General features: G+C 44.2%; 1 protein-coding gene across 1 annotated transcript in view; it reads right to left on the bottom strand.

Annotated features, from left to right (window-relative positions):
• The window catches only part of Pamr1 (peptidase domain containing associated with muscle regeneration 1), an 87892-nt gene that overhangs the window by 17371 nt on the left and 50154 nt on the right, over positions 1–20367 (bottom strand). Inside the window, exons 4-6 of the mRNA XM_021193091.2 lie at positions 15975–16089; positions 14156–14373; positions 10981–11088 (exon numbers count right to left, since the gene is read on the bottom strand). Of these exons, the coding sequence (XP_021048750.1) occupies positions 10981–11088; positions 14156–14373; positions 15975–16089 (441 nt within the window). The remainder of the gene's footprint in view (positions 1–10980; positions 11089–14155; positions 14374–15974; positions 16090–20367) is intronic.

The following is a 20367-nucleotide window of genomic DNA, read 5'->3' as shown; positions in this document are numbered from 1 at the left end:
TCTCTTTGTAGACCAGGCTGGCCTCAAACTCAGAAATCCGCCTGCCTCTGCCTCCCAAGTGCTGGGATTAAAGGCATGCACCACCACGCCCGGCTCACTTCATTTCTTAAGTCCCAATAATCTTTACAGTCTCTCTACTGTTCAAAAACTCGAAGTATTTTTTGAGACTTAATGCAACCTCATAGACATAAGAGCCACTGTGCAATCGAAAGGTTCTGTACTTCTAATGTTGGCATAGACTAAACATTTCCATAGACAAGAGAAATGGAACCAGAGAAGACCAAAACCCAGCACCGCAAAAGCCAAATGCTGTAGTTTCCTGTCCAGCATCCAAGAATAGGCTGTCCTTTATGAGCTCCAAGAGGCTTGAGAAGCCCTGACTCTGTAGCCTTCTGTTTTAGAGCTCACATAGCCACATCATTGGCTCTCTGTCCTTCAAACTTCATCACCGGATATTCTGGGTCTCTACAGAGAGCAGATGGTGGGGCTCCTTAGTTGCACAGTCATATAATCATGTTTGGATATAAAACACACACATGTATACACACACATATACATAGGAGAGCATATACATATAGAGAGTAGAAAGGAGTTCAAGTAGAAATAAAATAAATGTTTACACCTCTAGATAAACTTGTGGTGACTTTTGGCTAATCTCCTTACCATCTTCATCTAATTTTTATTGTTTGTATTCTACTTATTATTTAAAATAATTATTATTCTGTCCACTCTTCTTGACTTCCCAAATGGTCTATAGTGAATCACAATATAATGCATGAAGAAGTATATTTGTCTTTTGGCAAATCTTAGTCATGAAATATTTGTGACAGCCTGGTTACCCACTGAGGAACAGTTGCAGTTGGTACTCCTTCTCCACGAGAGTTCTTGAGCATTATAACAAAGGACTGAGGTCTAATGTCAATATATATCATTATCCTGTGCTCTGTCAGTGATGGGAGCTGGGACAGAGGGTATTAGTTTCAATTCTTAGCATCCTCTTCATGTCTACCCAATCTCACTCATCACCAAGAGCAAGGAAACAGCCTGTGACCATTTGGGCTCTGTTTAGAAAAGGCATTAACGTTCTCACTGAGGCTTTGTGAATTCTGAAACCCGACTTAATACAAGACCAGTGCCGAGAGACAAGTGGATGATGGCCTCTTTTCTCTCCCACACTTTTTTCTTGCTGGGTTCATGGTTGACTCTGGGGCTTCTGGACGAAAGCACATGTGTTGTGCTCTCTCAAAGGTCATCACTAACCAGAAATAATGACACCAGCCGATAAAGGAAACTTCACCAAAAATCCCTTTTTATCCCTTTCCAGCCAATAGAACTCTGTTTTGCACATGTTTTCCAGCCCTCTGAGGGTGTGAATGAGGTGCTACCATGTGAAGTTATGCTTGGATGGCACACACTGCTATTCATTCATCTGGCAGCAATTTGGAGACTGAGACTTAATTGGCTATTTGATCTTAATCAGTATTGTCTTGGGCCTCTGGGACACTGTGTCTTTCAAACAGCATTTTCCGGTGCTTGGATGGCCTATTTAAAACTGCCCATGTCCAAGAGACAGTCAACACTGACAAATTTTCAAAAAGTCTTAGTTGTTTAATTTCTTGTCCCAAGTCAACCTGTGATAGAATAAGTGGGCCACTTACATGATCTGAGAAGCTCAATAGATCTGTTGCTCTATCTGCTTGGCAGTAATGTCTTGTTTAGTTTTCCCCAAATTTTAGGGATTTTTTTTTTTTGAGTCATGGTCAAGATGGATATAGAACTGGGAGGATAGCTCAGTAAGTAAGATGTTTGCTATGCAAGTGTGAGGACCTGAGTTCGAGCCCCAGAACACACATAGAAAAGGTATGTGGCACATGCTTGTAATAATAGCACTGGGGAGAAAGGGATTCGAGGAACCCTGGGGTCTTCCAATTAGGAACCCCTGGCAAACCGGCAAAGTCAATGGGAGACTCTCTCTGAAATACAAGCTAGAACCTAGGAAAGACATCTGCAGTTGACCTCTGGCCTCCACACGGACATCCGGACTTGTCGTATGTGCACAGACACATACACAGAGGCACACACATACAGAGAGAGAGAGAGAGAGAGAGAGAGAGAGAGAGAGAGAGAGAGAGAGAGAGAGAGAGACTCTAAACCACTGAGTTAAATATCTCCCAGCGATTAGCAGAATCAACTTTCCGAAATATAAGAAATTTCACTATGAACATCCCTGGACAATTCTGCTGCTTAGCCTTGAGTGTGATGAGAGTTACTCTGCAAAAGGGTTCTAAGGTGCCGAGTACAATCTGTCCTTGAAGATTCTATCCAGTGTCTGACATATAAGAGGCATTCTGTGCCCGGTGTCTTCTGTTAGCACTGGGGAATCTGAAGTGAGAAGATCTTGAGTTCAAGGTCAGCCTGGGCTACCTAGTAAGACTCTCGTTGATTAATCCTCATCACCACTACCACAGTTCTTGTTAGTGAAAGTCCTTGCCGGGAAATCTACCACATGTGACCCTTTCCTCTGTACTAGAAAAGCTCTAAGGTAAGTGAGTGTTTTATGGCTTTGTCAAAAGGAGGCGACCCTGCACATCATATATCTCTATTTTCCCTAGTATCTAGTTTAATGGGTATCTCCAAAAACATTTCTAATCTGTAAAGTGACGATGATCTAAGTATCCATTGTGCTGTAATGTTGATAAAACTGAGTGGATAAAATGACATGAAGCTCAGGGGCTGGGCTATATTAAGAATAGACAAGCTGAATATAGAATTGCTCACCTCTGTAATCCTGGTACTTGGAAGGCCAAGGCAGGAATTCTGAGAGTTATACATCAGCCTGGGCTATAGAGTGAGTTCTAAGGCCAGGCTGGGTTACAGAGTGAAATCTATCTTTTAAAAAAAAATGGAATTTTAAAATGTATAGGAAAACTGGGGTACTGGGGAGTTGAGGAGCTATCTCAGCCAGTTAAAGCGCCTGTCACACAGACATGCAGAACTAAGTTTGGCTCCTCAGCACCCACTTACCATCTGAATATGGTAATGCACTTTGTAAACTCAGTACTTAGTGGGTGGAGACAGGCAGATCCTCAAAAGTTCACTGGCTAGTCAGTCTATTCAAGCAGTGAGCTATATTCCCTGTCTCAAAAAATATAAAGTGGAGAGGGACTGAGAAAGACACCAGATGTTGACTTCTGGACTCCACAGGCATATTCATCTGTGAACCCATGCATAGGCCACATGAGCACACATGCACACACATACACAAACACACTCACATACAGGATAGAGGAGGTGGGTACAGTGCTGCATGCCTGGAATCTTAGATCTTGGAGGTTGAGACAGGAGGACTGCAAGTTTGGGGTCAGCCTGGGTGACACAGTGAGACCCTATCTCAAGAAAAACTGTTGTTTTAGTACCCGGATACCAACAAGAATACCTTGGAATTTTCATCGATGACGCTTTTACCTTCTGAAGTTGGTGAGGATCAAGCAAAGAATGTTCTCAAAGGCAAGCCTTTAAGAAGGAGTTTTGTGGTCTATGTCTAGGGCTGGAGTTCATCTGGGGCTGCGGCCGCAGGAATATTTGTCTCCATTTCAGGTTAATTCTTTGGTGCCCCCGCTCTCTGTAGACATGCAGCCCATACCAGCTCTAATGGGTTACCTCTTAACCCAGGACCTGCATAAACTCTTCTCCTGCATTAAGTCCTGCCTTAGTGACCTCAGCTGCCAAAGCAAAAGCCCAAAGGGCCAGGACAAGGGACAGCAGATGGCCCTTCCCACATGGTCTGCTCCATTCCACGTTTGTGGGAGCAGTTGAGCTACTGAGTAATTTCTATGCTGTCACCTGTTTCCCTGGGATTTGGAACTGTTTGCTAACCTCTGACTAACAAACCACTCTCCCCCATCATATGAACTCTCCAGAACTTTACCCTATATGAAACAAGAGATGGGAGGGGGGACAAAGGGCTTACAGAGTCGATAGACATAGTCAATGAATGATCAACGATCTATCTATGCATGTATAGAAATATCATGTAGTAGTCCATTAATCATATACTGGAGGAAGAGAGAAGGGAGGGAAACTGTGGCCAGGATGTATTAAATGAAAGAAGAATCTATTTTCAATAAAAATTTTTTAAAAATCTTTTAGATATATAGGCAAGAAGAACATGATTTAAAAATAAAATGATATTAGATTACTATAAAGTGAAAAAAGGGAAGGTCTAAAATATAGTCCATCTTCCCTTCATGTACCTAATCTTAGTAAGATTCTATCCTAATGTATCATTTACATTACTGTCATCACTCGTCATTATAAATAATGTGGAATATTTTAGTGATTCACTTACTGTAACTTTATAATAAATTTTAAATGGCATTTTGGTTAATAGGTGTTAATAATCAGAATTTGAAAATAATTGCCCTTAATACTCAAATCTGTCTTACATGAATCTCTAAGCTTCATCCCCACAATAACCTAGCACTTTTTTTCTAGAGTTTCTAACTGGGAAAATGGAGGCTCACATGTGTTAAATCACCCACTTAAGGCTGGGAAATGAAGACTCGAAGTCTCTCCAAAGTCATCCACCTTAGACCTTCACCCTGGTGAGCACCATCGCCCATTAGACAAAGATGTATCTATTTCCTGTATGTTCANAATAAGAGAAGTCTGGAATTGAGAAAAAGGTGGTGATTCCATTTTTAAGTTGCCCCACCAGCCCCATCTCTGGATAGCTTACATCAGTCCCACCACATCCATTTACCCATCTATGATGGGACATGGCTGCTGCTCACTAGGGGTCTCCTACATTCTCTTTGCGTCAGCATTCTTGTTTCCATGGACCCTCCCAAAGTTCCCAATGGCTCATTCTGATGTGAAACTCCGGGCCACTGCTTTGAAGCTCAGGAATAAAGTGGGCCTCTCATCCTGCTCTTTCTCCCTGGTCCTTGGGACAGACCAGTGGGAAATCTTCTGAGACTCCAAGAACCCCAATGAGTTCAGAGTCACCGTTTTACTTTAATTGGGGAGGACCGATTCGTTTTGTTCCAAGGAGCGTCAGAGCTTGCAGTGTGAACATTGTGACTGAAGATTTAGCCCATTTCATCGGACTTCATTAGGATGCAGGGGGAGAGCTAAGCTCTGTCAACTGGGCCAGAGGAACAAAGGCAACATGGAAATTGGAGCAGGCGATGAATCTCTCACTCTCTACTCTTTCAAAACAAGATTCGGACCATTTACTAGAAGACTCGCTTTGTCCTTGTGCTCTATACAATGAAACAGGAACCCTCAGAAGAAAGAAAGGGCCTTGGTTTCTCACACGGTGGCCCGGGGATCCTGGAGGTCGCTGAGGGTTGGCAGGAGGCTAGCTGGGCCTGAAGGCGAAGGAGGGTCCGTTTCCCCTCGTTAAGTTTCTGAGGTCACTGGAGTGTAGGGGAAAGATTGCCATCTTGGGGAAAGATTTAGGGAAGATGAGGCCGGGAGGATAACACAGGCTGTTCTATCAGGGGCTTTAGCATCCTCCTGACCACTGAAATGAAGTCAAACCTCATGAATCTAATCAGGAACTCTCTCCTCAGATGGATGGGTTCCTCTGAGTAGGAATCCATTTCCAGTCTGACAAATACGGGTCCTGGATCTTATTTTGAAGAGCAGTGGTCTCACTAAGGCTCATCCTGTAGACTTAATGCAATAGTGGTGAAGGCCCATTAAGGGAAAATTAGTTACTTAAGGCCAAGGCGATGAAACATCAGGTTGGGTGGAGCCCCAACATTCCAAGCTACCCCAAGTATAAAAGAATTAACCCTGATGGATTGGTCAGTCACCTGGCTAAGGATCATCTTACTGGAAGGCAGTACCTCTCCTAGAGGCAGGCTTACTTTAAACCATGCTAAGGCAATAGACAGAACAATTGCCCCTTTAACGAGTGTCTATACGTTTCCTTCCCAGAATTCCTGCCCCCTAGCATACTCTGTTAAGGGCACACAGTCTGCCTGCTTTTCTGAATCACTCACAAAGCCTAACCTTGTCCTCCATGATGGCTTAAATCAAACAATATAGCTTCTTCTTTTCTTTTCTTTTCTTTTCTTTTCTTTTCTTTTCTTTTCTTTTCTTTTCTTTTCTTTTCTATTCTTTTCTCTTCTTTTCCCTTTTCTTTCTTTTTTTTCTCTTCTCCATTCTCCTCTCGACAGCTGCTGAGAGTTACAGCTTGACTTATCTGGAATTTTTTCTTTTAAACTCTAATAAAATGTCCTCTTTAAATAAATATCGGCTTTGCTTGACTTTCAAAGTTTTCCTGCCTTTTAATCCTTTAATCAGCAGGAAAAAAGGAGCCCATTCCTACAACCCTAGATGATATCAGATTGGCTAAAAGCAAATCTTCTAGTGCCCTTTTGGCAATGTTTCTCAAAAATACAATTATGTTATGCTCTCTGAACAAACAGTACAGCATCTGGGAATTCACATATGAATAACAAAATCATGTAAGGATATGGAGTATAGCCGTCTTCATAATAACAAAATATGTAGAACAATATTAATACCATCTAAGGAATTAAATGAATGCATATTTTCATATTCACCATAGAATGGTCTGCAATCATTTTGTCTGGGAAAATGCCGATAATGTGGACATTGACAACACATTGAAAGTTCGTATGTGTGCTTTAGTCTATGTTTGTTTAAAATAGGGTCTCCCCACCTTGTTACTGCTGACACTGAGGCTGCAGAACAGTGTGCTTCCTGTGTCTTGAAGGATGCTCAGCAGCATCTCTCTGCCCACAGGATGCATTGCATCCAAGTTCCCTTTTTCCTAGGTTGCCAAATGCCATCTATGTGTGAGGATGGAGGGCAACTTCCGCGCAGTTGAGAATCACTGGTTTAAAGTATGATTTAGATAACCAACTTATCTTTGCATATCTTAGAAAAATTCTGAGATAGACCGAGTGTTCCTCAGAGTGGTTCCTCTGAAAACAGAGATGACCGAGGAAAAATGTTTTATTTTTATTTTACACTTCTGATACTGTTGAGCTACTTAAAATGACATGTATGATGTATGGTATGTATGTGTATATTTGTGTATAATGTGTATGCACAGGTCAGGGGCACATGTAGAAAACAAAGGACAAAATCCAGTAGTGGTTCTTGCCTTTCATCTTTGAAGCAGGATTTCACCACCACCACCACCACCACCACCACCACCACCACCACCACCACGTACACAGACTGCATAGACCAAGACCAGCAACTTCCAGGAATAATTCTGTCTCTCCCTCTGACATCCCCTCAGGAGCACAGAAAATACAGAAGCACACACTAATGCATCTGGCTGTATGTGAGCTCTGGGGGTTTGAACTCGGGTCCTTGCACCTGGGTAGCAAATACTTTACCCATAGAGCAACCTCTCAAGCCCCCATTTGACATTTTACATCTATGCTTCCTCTGGTGTTAAGTACAAAATCTATTCTTATTCCACTCCCATTCATAGACATAAAAGATGAGGAGAATGACTAACACCAAGGACTGTGTTTGGAATGGCAGCATAGATAAACCTCATATAGGGGAAAGGACTCAGTTTTTTACCAGAGGTTATCAATCACTTAGACTCTCTTCACACTATATGGTAAGACCTGCATCTGAGATAACACCAACTATGGGAGAAATATGTGATTCTGCCTCCTGGCTCTGTATTTGCTGGCGACCAGGTCTAAAGACACAGCCACAGAGGACAGGACTCTCGTGCATGCTGGTTTTGGGGATCCTTGAAGCTGCTTTTAAAAAAAACAAATTTCTGGTCCAATTTGGGTAATTTGGAGTTTGGAGATTCTCCAAATGTTTGCTTGCATTTCTCATTAATTTTGAAGGAATTCCCTCTGGGGAGATGGTTCCAGCCCATCGATATCCTCAGAGGGGAAACAGAAGTACCAGCCTCGTGGTGTCTAAGATCTGTTCAGAAATAACAAGGTAAACTTCCATGGCTGCATTTTTGTGATGTCTTCCCAACTGAGTGAGTTAGAATTCACCCTGAATTTCCTATCAAGAAAAACAGACCTGGATCTTACTGGAAATAATAAAAATGTAACTTCCCATACTGATGTTAGCAAGGGACAGATGAGATGTCCACACTCGGCTCTTCACCCAGCCGCAACTACAAAGTCGTGGGAGGGGGTGGGGGCTGATGCTTCTGAACCGTAGTTTGAAAACTGGAAATGAAGAACTAATTCCCTTGACTTTCTCCCTAAGTGGCAGTGGCTTGCTTGCTTGTTTTTATTTAGTTGCTGTGGCTTTGTTGTTTGCAGTGATGGGGATCCATCCCCAAACCTTGCACAACTAGGCGAGCATGCCATCACAGAGCTACATCCCAGCCTTGCCTAGTATTTAAAGCAATTTAAGACCATTTATGAATCAAGCTACAATCCATATGCATGATGCTACAATTTTTTCATGATTCTTGTTTTTCTTTTGATAGAATAACTTTACTGAGAACTCCAGTTTTGACTCACTAGCTCACCATGCATACTTTAGTCATAACTTCTGGAACAATTATTTACTCTTCTCTCCTGATATGAAAGGTTTTTAAAGGCTTCTGGCTTATGTGGTCATGTTTTTCTTTTTCTTAGTGTTACCTCTATTTATCAAAACTCTAGCCAGTCATTCAGAAATGAAGCCTACCTTTTCTTCATTTCTCCTTCTGAATCTCAGAATTGGCTGTTGTGGAGAATCTAGACTGTATATACAAATCCTTGAGACAAGGAAGGAGTCCCACTCCTCTCATCTGCTGTATTTAACACAGAAGCCTCAAATGAGGGAGGGTCCATGAGTCCCAACATCATTTTCTAAGCCTCTTACCCAGTGACATTCAGGTTATCTGTGCCAAAATAGGGTTTTTAGCAGAACACAGTGGCATGCTCAGAGACCCACTGTTGAAACTGCATTTCCCCTCTGTACTGTTTGTAAGGATGCTAGTAGTCACTTAGCTGAAAAACACATCAACTCGCCAGACAGCACAGGACAGGACAGGCGTGTGCTGGTTAGGAATGACTAGAGCAGGCACTGTGGGTTCTCTGCCCTTGAAGCCCTTCCTCCAGTTCTGATGTTCCCCCACTGAATTCTGTGGCCTGTACGATTGCAGGAAGCTGATCCTGGGTTCCTGTCACTGAGCTGCGTAGCTGCTCAGGAAGCTAGGCATATGTTCTGGTTTCCTTTCTGTTGCTGGGATAAAACACTCTAACCAAAAATAACCTAGGAGGAAAGCATTTATTTCTCTTGCACTTTTTGGGTCACAGTGCGCCACTGAGAAAAATCAAGACAGGAACTCAAGTCAGGAACCAGAAAGCAGGGTGGTTTGTTGTTGCGCACAGCATTACCTCCATGCAGGAACCTCACTTTCAGCCAAGGAAGTACATCAGAGGCCACTGGAGAAGGCTACCTGCAGGCTCATGCTTAGCTAGCTTTCCTAGTCAGCCCAGGAACACCAGCCCAGAGACTGGTGCCAGGCATACTAGTCTGGGCCCTGATACATGGATTAACAATGGAAACAATCCCCTACAGATGTGCCCATAGGGCTGTCTGATCTGGGAAATCCCTCAACTGAGACTCCCTTCTCAGGAGGTTCTAGGCTTTGTCAAGTTGACATTTAAGCTGAGACAGCATGTCAGAGTCAAGTCACATTTGCCCCCTTCCCTAGGGTAGCCTTGGCTACTGGCTAATTGCTATGTGGCAAGAAGAGCCCAGTGCCCTTGCCTGGCATTTCCTATTTCACCACCACCAAGCACTGGGCCTTGGATTTCTCTAAAATTGCTTTTCACTTAACTTCTTTCCATTTCAAAGCTAGTTCCCCCAAGCCATAATAGCACCTCTGAGGAGCTTGTCCTTACAGCCTTACTTGCACACATCCCATCTCTGGATCTGTTCTGTGGAGCCCTGCCTAGGACATCCTCCTCCTCTGCTTGTCCTCGAACCTCTGTTCTTGTTCTGCACCTCTCATTCTGCATGTTTTTCATTGCACGGTGATATCTGTAAACACCATCACGAAATTTTTTTACCTCAAATTTCTGCTAGGACCCACATCATGCATATCTTGGTTACCAGACACCATAACAAATGATTTCTGGTCCTGATAATGAAGTTCTTTGCCAATGCCATGGTCCTCGGCACCACACAGCAGGGCTGGGCAGTTGTGGCGCCATGGTACACATGATACTTCCCAATCAAAGGACAAAGGACATTCCTTGCTAAACGTATGCTTAAACTCTGGGTTCAAGTTCCTCTCTCCTCTGGCAAAACCTCAAATCTGGTATCACAAGGGAATTATGTTTGCTTCCCCCACCCCCACCCCCACCCCCATCCCGCTCCCTTACTTTTGGTGTGCATCATTTTTTTGGAGTTGGTGTCTCCTGGTTTCCATTATTTTGGAGAACCTCAGGTAACTGAGGGATGTTATAACTTTTCTTTTGACTGTCCACAAAACCCAAAGATGTAACGGTTGAGCCAAGACATGACACAAGGACTAAAATTGTACCTCAGCAGAAAGACATGTGGTTTGCATGCATGAAACCCTGGGTTCAGTCTCTAGCATCATGATGACCTGAACTTACATTCTGAACACGCATTTACTTAAAAGTTGTCATGACAGTACACATCTGCAGTGCCAGTACTGTGAGAAACAAGCAAGAAGATGGCCTTGCTGCCTAGTCAGACTAGCCAATCAATGAGTCCCAGATTCAGTGGAGAAAAATAAGCAAGAGAGGGATAGAGGAAAATACCCAACATCAAACTCTGTCCTCCATGGCCACACATGCACATGCATGTGAACACACACACACACACACACACACCATGAACACAACAACTATGACCCAGCTGCCCATATGATGTGCCACCTCAGACAGACCACTGAAGATGCCAAGAAACCACAGTACTGTGAGCCCCCAAATCCCTTTGTATCACACTTATACCTCAAATCCTACCAGTAAGCATACTCACGGTTTTCACAGCGCTGCCCAGTGTAGCCAGCCAGGCAGGCACACTTGAAAGACCCAGTTGTGTCAAGGAGGCAGGTGCCATCATGGAAACAAGGGGATGAGGAACACGCTGAAACAGAAAGGCATCTGTCAGCGTTACCAACAACAATGAGTCCACCTCCCCAAGCCTGTAATCTGAACCAACATGTTTGTGCAAACTTCTTACAGTGTTTTTGTACCTTTCACTGAATTCATGCTGCTGTGATTTTAGAGTGCAGAAAACACATAGCTATTAAATGCCAAATGATGTTGATACAGTTTGGCAACTCTGACGCACCCAAAAGTGTCTCAAGGCCCTCACATGTGGTCTGAGGAGCATAAGGTGAACCCACTGCAGCGATGAAAGCAGCATCATGAAGGATCTCTCCCACGGGGATCAGTGGGTTCCTCCTCCAGGTTATACAACCAGCGAACAATGCCAGAGAAAAAGAAAATCCTCCGGGGTGTAGCTGCCTGCAAATTACAAAGGCCACTCCAGTGATGTAGCCTTTGAGAGCCATCACCCAAGCTGGCAGATGCTACCTGAGTGGCACAGCTCCTGTAAGGAACCCCTCACCAATGTCCCTGCAAGAAACCCTAATTAACTCATTGGTTCACTCAGCCAGAACCAAATGGAGCTTACTTTAGACTTCCCAAGACTCAATAGATAGTGGCTCCGATTTGTTTACCACAAAACTTCTCATTTCAGTGGCCTAATGTGCTCACAAAGTTCTAAGGGCACACATAATATTCAGTCTTTCTGAATCTTAATGAAGCTCAGAACCTGTAGTTTACTGAGCATCTTAGGGACATTTATTTTTCTGCAAAAGCCAATGAGAAACATTAGTGTACATGTTAGTCATCATTCCTAATTCATGTATGCTTGTAGAGGCATTGTGTCCCTTGACTCAGTACAATGGAATAGTAGTGAGGGTCCTGGTGGAACACAGAGATACACAGGACTCCCTATTTACAAGATCAAGGCTATAGAAAGGAAAGTAGACAATGACTTTAACCTGAAGCATATGTAGTTAGTTTATTGTGGACAAAAGAAGAGATGCAGGGCAGTCAACAAAAGGAAAAGGACATAGCTCAACAGGGAAGGAGACAGGTATCGGAGGAGAGAGAATGTGATACAGGGCCTGCAGGAGAGATTTTGAAGTGTGGGTTTGGGACGTGAGACCTTAGCCAGAGGGAATAACTGAAGGATAAGCAGACAGCAGGGAGTGCTTGAGGGACAAGAGGTGGTCCTGTCTGCTGCTTGCCAGTGCTCCTCAGAGATGGAAGCTGCTTCTTCAGTCACGGGACCATAGGCTAATGAGCTACCGCTTTCCACACTGGCTACCTTGACTGCCAGCTCTGGCTGCTTGCTCCATATAACCACAAGTGCATCCCACTGTGTCTCCTCAGTCTATTCTGAGGGTGCCATTACAGAATAACAGCCTGGTCACAGGCTTTCTATCCTCCACTGGAGCAGTAAAGCATCTTTCCCTGCACAGCACCATGGGACATAGCATAAGAAGGAAGCAGACACTCAGACGATTCAGGTACAACTGTGCAGGGCTGCTGTGAGAACCATCTTCCAGGAGGGGAAGCCTGGGCAGCCAGGATGCTGACCTTGGTGGAAGGGCGTGGCTGAAGGAACCCTAACCCTAACCTCTCACCTCCCTTTTCCCTGAGACCCTCTCTTTAGATCTCCCCCCCAAGGCCTTCTGGGTAAGCAGAATGCCATCTCTCCTTACTCTCACTGCTCTTGCTCGGTAGCTTTGCAAACCGACCTCAAAGCAGACGCTTGCTGTGGAAACACGAGCAATCCAGACTCACAACAAGAGCTGAACTTATTCCCTAGAATTCAGTGTCTCACAGAACGTCAAACCCTACCCCCAGACAGGACCAGATAGGAGCAGAGAGGGCAAGCTTGAAGTTGTTCTTGCAGTAATCAGCAAATGGCATTTACTACTGTAGTTTAAGACTTAATTTTTTTTTCTGGACCTAGAGAGATGACTTAGGGGTTTAGAGAACTGGCTGCTCTTCCAGAGGACCCAGGTTCAATTTCTAGCATCCACATGGCAGTTCACAACTGTCTATAACTCTACTCCCAGGTGATGCCCTCCTCTGGGCTCTGTGAGCACCAGGCATGAAAATTGTAAACAAGCAGACGAACACCCATACACATAAAATAAATAAATTTTAATTTTTTAAGATTTATTTATTTTAATGAATGTGAGTATACTGTCTATATCTTTAGATATTCCATAAGAAGGCATTGGATCCCGCTACAGTTGGTTGTGAGCCACCATGTGGTTGCGGAGAATTGAACTCAGGACCTCTAGAAGAGCCGTCAGTGCTCTTAACTGCTGAGCCATCTCTCCATCTCCAAATAAATATTTTTAAGTCCTTACATTTTGACAATTCTGCACATGGATATAGTGTATTTTGATTATTTTTACCTTGTCAGCCTTTCCTCCTAGTCTTACTGAAACCCTTCTACTTTCATGTCTGGTTTTGTTTATTTTGGTGAACCACTGAGTTTAATTAGGGTTGTCTAAATACAAGTGGGAATTATTTCTGGAGGATGGGCTGCTACTTACAACTTTCGATACCTGTTTACAGACTCCTGGTTTAGACAGTTAGTGAGTATTTAGATTGTGCAAACTTTTTCTCCTAAATTATTTACAGATTAGCTTAACTTTTTTTTTTCTTTTATTATTTCTTGGGGGAAAAATGAGACTTACAAAGGCAGAAAAATCTTTCCAAAGTACTGAAGCTTGGGTTACAAAGCTTCCACAAGCAGTCTCTTTACATGATTGCTAGAGTCTAAAGCTTTAATAATAATAATAATAATAATAATAATAATAATAATAATAATAAACAGATTTCACCTTCATACCCGTGGGGCTTTAAGTATAGAACACAGCCCTTCTGGGCTCCAGCCACCTCCTCTGTATGAAGGAGGCATAAATGAGACTTCCAGTTTTGGATGAGCTTTGCTGAAGGGAAAAAAGAAAAGTCCTTATCATTCCTCTTCTCTCCTCCCCGCCTGAGCTGCTTCTGCGCATTGGGTATCCTGACTTTGGATGAAGAAGGACAAGGAGACAGAGAAAGGTGCTTTTACGAAGCAAGTCATCTGTGGCTAAATTTGTCTCTGTGCTCTTTACCTGTGATCTCCTCAAAGACAGCGTGGAAGCCATCGAAGTTCTTGGAGCCATCAGAATGGAAAAGGACATGGAGTGAAGAGCCAGTGCTCCTGATGGGAGCTGGCCTCTCGTTGCCACAGAAACGCTTGATAATAGGGCTGTCACTGTTATCCCCATCTCGGACCTCCACATAGTCATATTGGCACATGTAGTCAAACTCCAGGCTCAACATGCCAAACCTGCATGAGGAAAGGGTGACAGAAAGAGCAGGTGGGCCCAGGTCTATGCTGGGGGTGAGTTCAAGGTCAGACGATGGCTTCACAGAGATATGCAATATAGAAAAAAGATGATAAAGAAAGAGACATGTCACAGGGGCCAAATAAACCAGATAAGAGTAGAAATTAACTCAGATGGAGGAAAAAAATGTCTACTGTCAAGTAAGGCCTTTCTGGGGGCCTGATACCCGAGCCAAGATTCAAATATTGCAACGGAGTCAGACTGGTGACAGGCATGAACAAGAGTGGTCTAGGAAGGAGAATCTCTAAGTGGAGAAGTCCTGGCGGAGGTAATGAGTGTGGCAAGTATGGGGACCTGAAAGAGAGTCAAGACTACTGCAAGGCTGTGAGTGAAGGGAGGAACAGTGGGCACTGATGGCAACCCTGGGTTGGCTTTATCCTACATTCCAGGGAGCTTAGGCCCTTGTAAGTCTAGTAGTTGGGCACCGGCAGATTTCAAGAAGGGGGTGATGGCCAGATTTCCAATGTATAAAGATCATGGTAGCCACTCTAAAAGGAGGGAAGTGGTAGTGTTGGTCAAAGTAGAAGCAGGAAGACTAGGCAGCATCCAGGACCCCTCACCAAGAGAACTGGTGATGCTTGCAGTAAAATTGGGACAGTGGACACAAAGGTTTGTGGTTGGCCTGGAGATTATTGCACAGGCAGGAAGACAGACTTGAAGAGCAGTGTGGCTCTGGTAGGTGTTGTAAATGGAGTCCTGGGGATGAGTTTTGGGACACTATTCTACCTATGCCACCAAACGTCACCACTGTTGGCAGCTGTCCCTGGCTAGAAAGCCCATATTTAAGTAAGTGGAAAGAGATCCCATGATTCTGTGCTTCTCTGGGACTCCTGAATAGCTGACACATTTCTAGATCTTATATTTTATTTTAGGAGAGGTTTATTTTTGTGCCCTGAGTCTTGGAGACACCCTCAGAGGCTCTGAAATTACCATTTATCTTGGTCCTTGAACTTCTGAAATATTAACATGCAGCATCCAGCATCTGCTTTCTCATCCCCACAGATCCAGTTCAGAGCCCATGAAGCAGGAAGACTATGGCCTCTCACTGGATCCTTGGACCAGATTTCCTCTAGGAAAGCCCCATCACTGAGCCTTGTTCTCAAGCTCAGGTCCTCGGGTTGAGGGGACACCAGATATCACATATCAGGTTCTAGAAAGGATTTAGGAAGGGATCTGGTTTGCTCCTCCCTTTCAGTTTTTGGTACTATGTTGCTCCCCTTGAAGGGCAAGAAGCCGTTTAAGAAGCTAGATGGCATTAATTGGTTCACTTGGAAAATACTAAAAGCTCAAAAGTCACAGGACCAGGGGTTTTATCCTCATCCTCCCTCCCTCAGCACTGTTTAGAGAAGAACACATCCTCGGAAATCTTATGAGTGATGGACTCATACATGCCCTGGGGAAGGAGAAGGAGAAGTGCTTCTAGGAGGCAAAAGGATGCTGGAGGGGAGAATGGCGTCCGTGTCTCATCCCTGGTCACAGGACCCTCCATCCCACCAGTGTCCTTATAGGCTCATATGCCTTGTATCTGGGCCCAGCCCCTTACCTCAGCTGGATGATAAACCCAGGTCTGGCATGAATGGTCCATTCACAGTGAGCATTTAAGGGATAGCTCTCCAACAAGATCTGACCCTTTGAAGCTCGAAGAACCTGGCCACATCCTGATAAGAGAAGAAAAAGATTGAGACACAGATAATGAGGTCAAGAAATATGTGAGAAGTGTGTTTTAGTCACATTTATCGAAGGACACAAAAGTCACAAAATGAAGGGACAAAAGGAAGAAGGATGTTAATAGTACTTAATCTAGAAAATTTGAATCATTTAATCCATTTATTCCATTCAACCCTGTGAGATTGGGTGCTACCACCCCAGTTTTCCAGTCTTACCACTAAGACTAAGGCTGAGCGACGTCTTGTAAAGTCCACAACACCCGATCTGCTGCCTCTCCATATGACCCCTCTCACCCTCCTGCTACTTCCTGTAGAAGACTCAGACTGTCCCGCATCACTCTGTCCCCTTCCCGCCTGGTTAGATAATGTATGTGTTTACATGCTCTGTGACCAGTTGTGGATTTGTTCTGTGGAAAACTGTGTAATAAATCCTCTCTTAATGCACAACACTAGAAAAGACAAAATGATCTTCTACCAAGTGTTCTAGATTAATGATTTTTCACTTTTTCTTACCCCCAGGTCCTCTTGTTCAAGCTCTCATTAGGTTTGCCATCCAAAAATGCAAACTGTGGATAAAAAGCAAGTTCCTGGCTAAAGCAGAAGCAAGAGTCAGACGTATCCCTCTTCCTGCTTCCCTGGTCCCATAAACTTCTTCAAAAGGCAGCGTTGAAGTTAAGGTTTGGAAGTTCCTAACAGAGGAGTTTTTTGAGTTCCATGTTAAATGTAGTGTTCAGATATACCGTGTTTCTGAAAGATGATTTGTGATAAATATTTTCAGTTGATTTTATAGAAAAGAATCATATGAATAATATGAATAAATAGTTTTCTTTCTCGGATCTTTGCAAATTGTGACTCAACAAGCCACACAGAGCCTATTCCCTGTTTCTATAAACGTAGTCTCATTGGGCTGGATGTGGGGGTGCATACCTGTAATCCCAGTATCCAGGGAGGTTGACACAGGAAGAATGCACATTTAAGGATAGCTCAAGTTAGAAAGCAAAACATTAGTAAAAGACAACAACGAAGTTTTCTTGCCCACTTACTAGTATACTGATGAAGTTAGACTGTAGAATGGAGTGGGGGGGGGAGGCATTTTCAGGGATAGATGGAGAGGGGCTTTTTGAATAAGAGGTAGCTGAAGTTAATTGGGAGAGGAAGGGAAGTTATGATTCTTCAGCCAAATTTTGTTCTTCATCCAAATTCACAATAGTAGCAGAGTTGAGAAGTTATGAAATATAGTTGGATCTCAACAATTGAAAATACTTAGTATCTAGACCATCATAGGGGAAAGTTATCTACTCCAGTTCTATACCGAAGTCAAGGTATCATAAACTCTAGACATACAGTAGCTCCATTCCAGAGCCAACCCTCTGAAAAGCTAGTCCCAAAACTAGTAAGAAAAATGGTAACGTCAGTAGGTACTCATCCATGGTCATGAACTATGGATGCAGTCTTAGGAAAAGAGCCTAAATCCTACTTTTGACAAGGGTGAGGCCAAGGCTTTCTTTTGTATAACTAAGCTGTCTAGTTTGTCTCTTTACTGAGATGTGTAGCACCACCTTGCTCCATGAAAAGTGATGGATTCCTGTGAAGGCCCAGTCTCCTCCACGTTGTCCTGCATACATCCTTAACAAACAAGCATTCTATGTCCACATAGCTGCCAGACCTGTCCTTATTATCTTAAATGAATAATTACACACACACACACACACACACACACACACACACACACACACACACATACATCTCAGATGGTTTCACTCCTGATTTAAGTGCACCAAGAGTTATCCCCTGTGTGAGCATCTTCCCATGTATTGTATAACATTGAAAGGTCCCATATGGGAAGAAGAGGAGGATGATAAGACTAATGAAGAAAATGAAGCATGTACGATGCAAGAAGTTAATGAAATTTACAAGGCTGAGGATGCTCCAGAAGTTTACAAGCCCCCTCCCCAATGTTATAAAAGTCCTAAAAATTGCTGGGCAGAGAAGACTCTCTGATTGGTAAAGCTGCCTATAATTTATGCAGCACATGGTTGGCTATTTGAGGAACTTTATTTATTTTATATTTAATTTTTATTTTATTTTTATGATGCAGCTGTCTTTGAGTCAGTCATCCACGCTCCTATAAATAATTCCACATATGCGCTCCTCCTGTAAGTAACCCAAGCACACTCATCGACCCATCCATGCCCTCTCTGGAGTGGACAGACATTTGTTCACATCTCTCCAGGGAAAGTCACACAACACAGTGACACCCACAGCCTTGCCTTGTTGACTGTGTGAAGTCACCTCTTAATCCTAACCATCTGCCTGCCCATTCTGCTCCAGCCACACCAACCTTCCTAATGGCAGGCCTTGAGCTTGCTTCAAGTTCAACCTAAGAAGCTCATGGTCTCCCTTCCTCTGCCAATTAGCCTAAGCTACCACTTATTCAAAAAACCCCTCTCTATCTATCCATGAAAATACTGGCCCCCCCTACCTATTTTGGTAGAGCTGGGGCCTTTACTAGCTTGTACGCCAGAATAGTACCTGAAATGTTTCTAAAAAGGGAGGGAGGGAGGGAGGAAGGAAGGAAGGAAGGAAGGAAGGAAGGAAGGAAGGAAGGAAGGAAGGAAGGAAGGAAGGAAGGAAGGAAGGAAGGAAGGAAGGAAGGAAGGAAGGAAGGAAGGAAGGAAGGAAGGAAGGAAGGAAGGAAGGATGGTGCTGCTATGAGTCAGATTCTGGCTTAAAGCTATACCAGGCTTACTTCATTTAGCTCTCATGATAAACCTGGGAAATAATATCCATCTTCCCATTGTCTAACTGTTGAATACCAAGGATAAGAGGGTAGGGTTCCCAAGCTCTGATGGCCTACAGAGGAGCCTGCAAGGTTCTGGGTGAGCACAGAAATGTCAAAGTCCTTTGAGGCTCAACTTAAGCCTCACTAGCTGTGCAGGTTTGGGCATGTTACTTCACCTCTCCAAACCTCAGTCAACCTCAGTCCCATGTGAATAAAACCATACTTAAGCCCTATGGTTTGTGAGGTTTCAAACAGATAATGCATGGAAGTGGTAACAGAAAAATCTGTGAAAATCAGCGGTTGCTACTGGGTGGCAGAGCAGGGATTTGAATGTGGATCTGTCTTGCCTGCCTTGAATGAGACATTGTTCTCCCTGAGGGGCTTTCTGATCTACGCCTCTCCTGCTGCATCAGGAAGCAGAAAGACCTTTCCTCCTCTTCCAGAGTAGCACGTGTGACGTGTCTCCCACCGGAAGCACACGTTCGTTCTGCGCACCTCACTCTTTCTCTCGCCCACATCTGCCCATCTGTTGCAAGGCTAAGGAAGTGCTACGTGCTACCCTGGGTGTGAGAGACAAAAAAAGAAGCATCTCTGCACAGCCGCAGCCCTCTAGAGCCTGGCAGCTTTCTAGCCTGCAAAGTGTTAAGTCCCAGCTCCCCTACAAATCTCCTGCTGGGAGCCCCAAGTTAGAAGCAGCTTGAAGGCTGCCTTCCTGCTTCCAGTTGCATTCTTTCCTCCTTGTGGAAGCTGGAATCAGACAGCCTGTCTCTATGGGTCCTCCCCATCCGGGTCTCCTTGGTGAAGCTAGGACAGCTCCAGGGTTTCATGCAGACTCTGGAGGGCTTGGAGACCCCAGCCCCACCCCCGGATAGGCTGGACCACTTATGCCTGCCCTAGAGCTGTCCTCCAGAGGTATCCAGAACTGCAAAGCATATGCAGGGCTAGGCTCTTCAGCCTGCTGTTCCCTCTCACTCTGAAGGGGAGGGACTATTTGGCTCCAAGAGGAGGAAATTTCCAGCCAGCCAAGGACAAAGAGGCCACTTTCTGAAAATGTGCTTGGAGAAGGGGCACTGGGCAGAAAGGAAAAGAAGGGACCCTACTTTCCCATCCCCCATTAGGGGCTCCCTCTGCTCCCTTCCCACTTTTGCCTCTCCTCTGGAGTTGGCTGATCTGGGAGACAAACTAATACACCTCTCTGCCCAGGACAGAACAGTGAATAGAGCCAGAGTCCCTGCCAAGGAAGTGCCACTGGCCAACCAGGCAGGTGGTCCTGAGTTAAAAGACCAGAGCAGGCTCAGGGCCCAGAAGACGTGCTCGGGTTTCTAATGATGTCTTGCTGTACATAAGCATGCTCATTCGTGTGTGTGTGCGTGTGTGTGCGTGTGTGTGTGTGTGTGTGTGTCTATGTGTGTATGTCTCTGTTTCTGTGTCTCTGTCCCTGTCTCTCTCTGTCTCTCTTTGTCTCTGTCTGTCTGTCTCTCTGTCTC

The sequence above is a fragment of the Mus pahari genome, chromosome 3 (genome assembly GCF_900095145.1).
Source record: "Mus pahari chromosome 3, PAHARI_EIJ_v1.1, whole genome shotgun sequence".
NCBI lineage: Eukaryota > Metazoa > Chordata > Mammalia > Rodentia > Muridae > Mus > Mus pahari.
The sequence above is the reverse complement of the archived record's forward strand: the minus strand, read 5'-3'. Positions and strand labels throughout refer to the sequence as shown.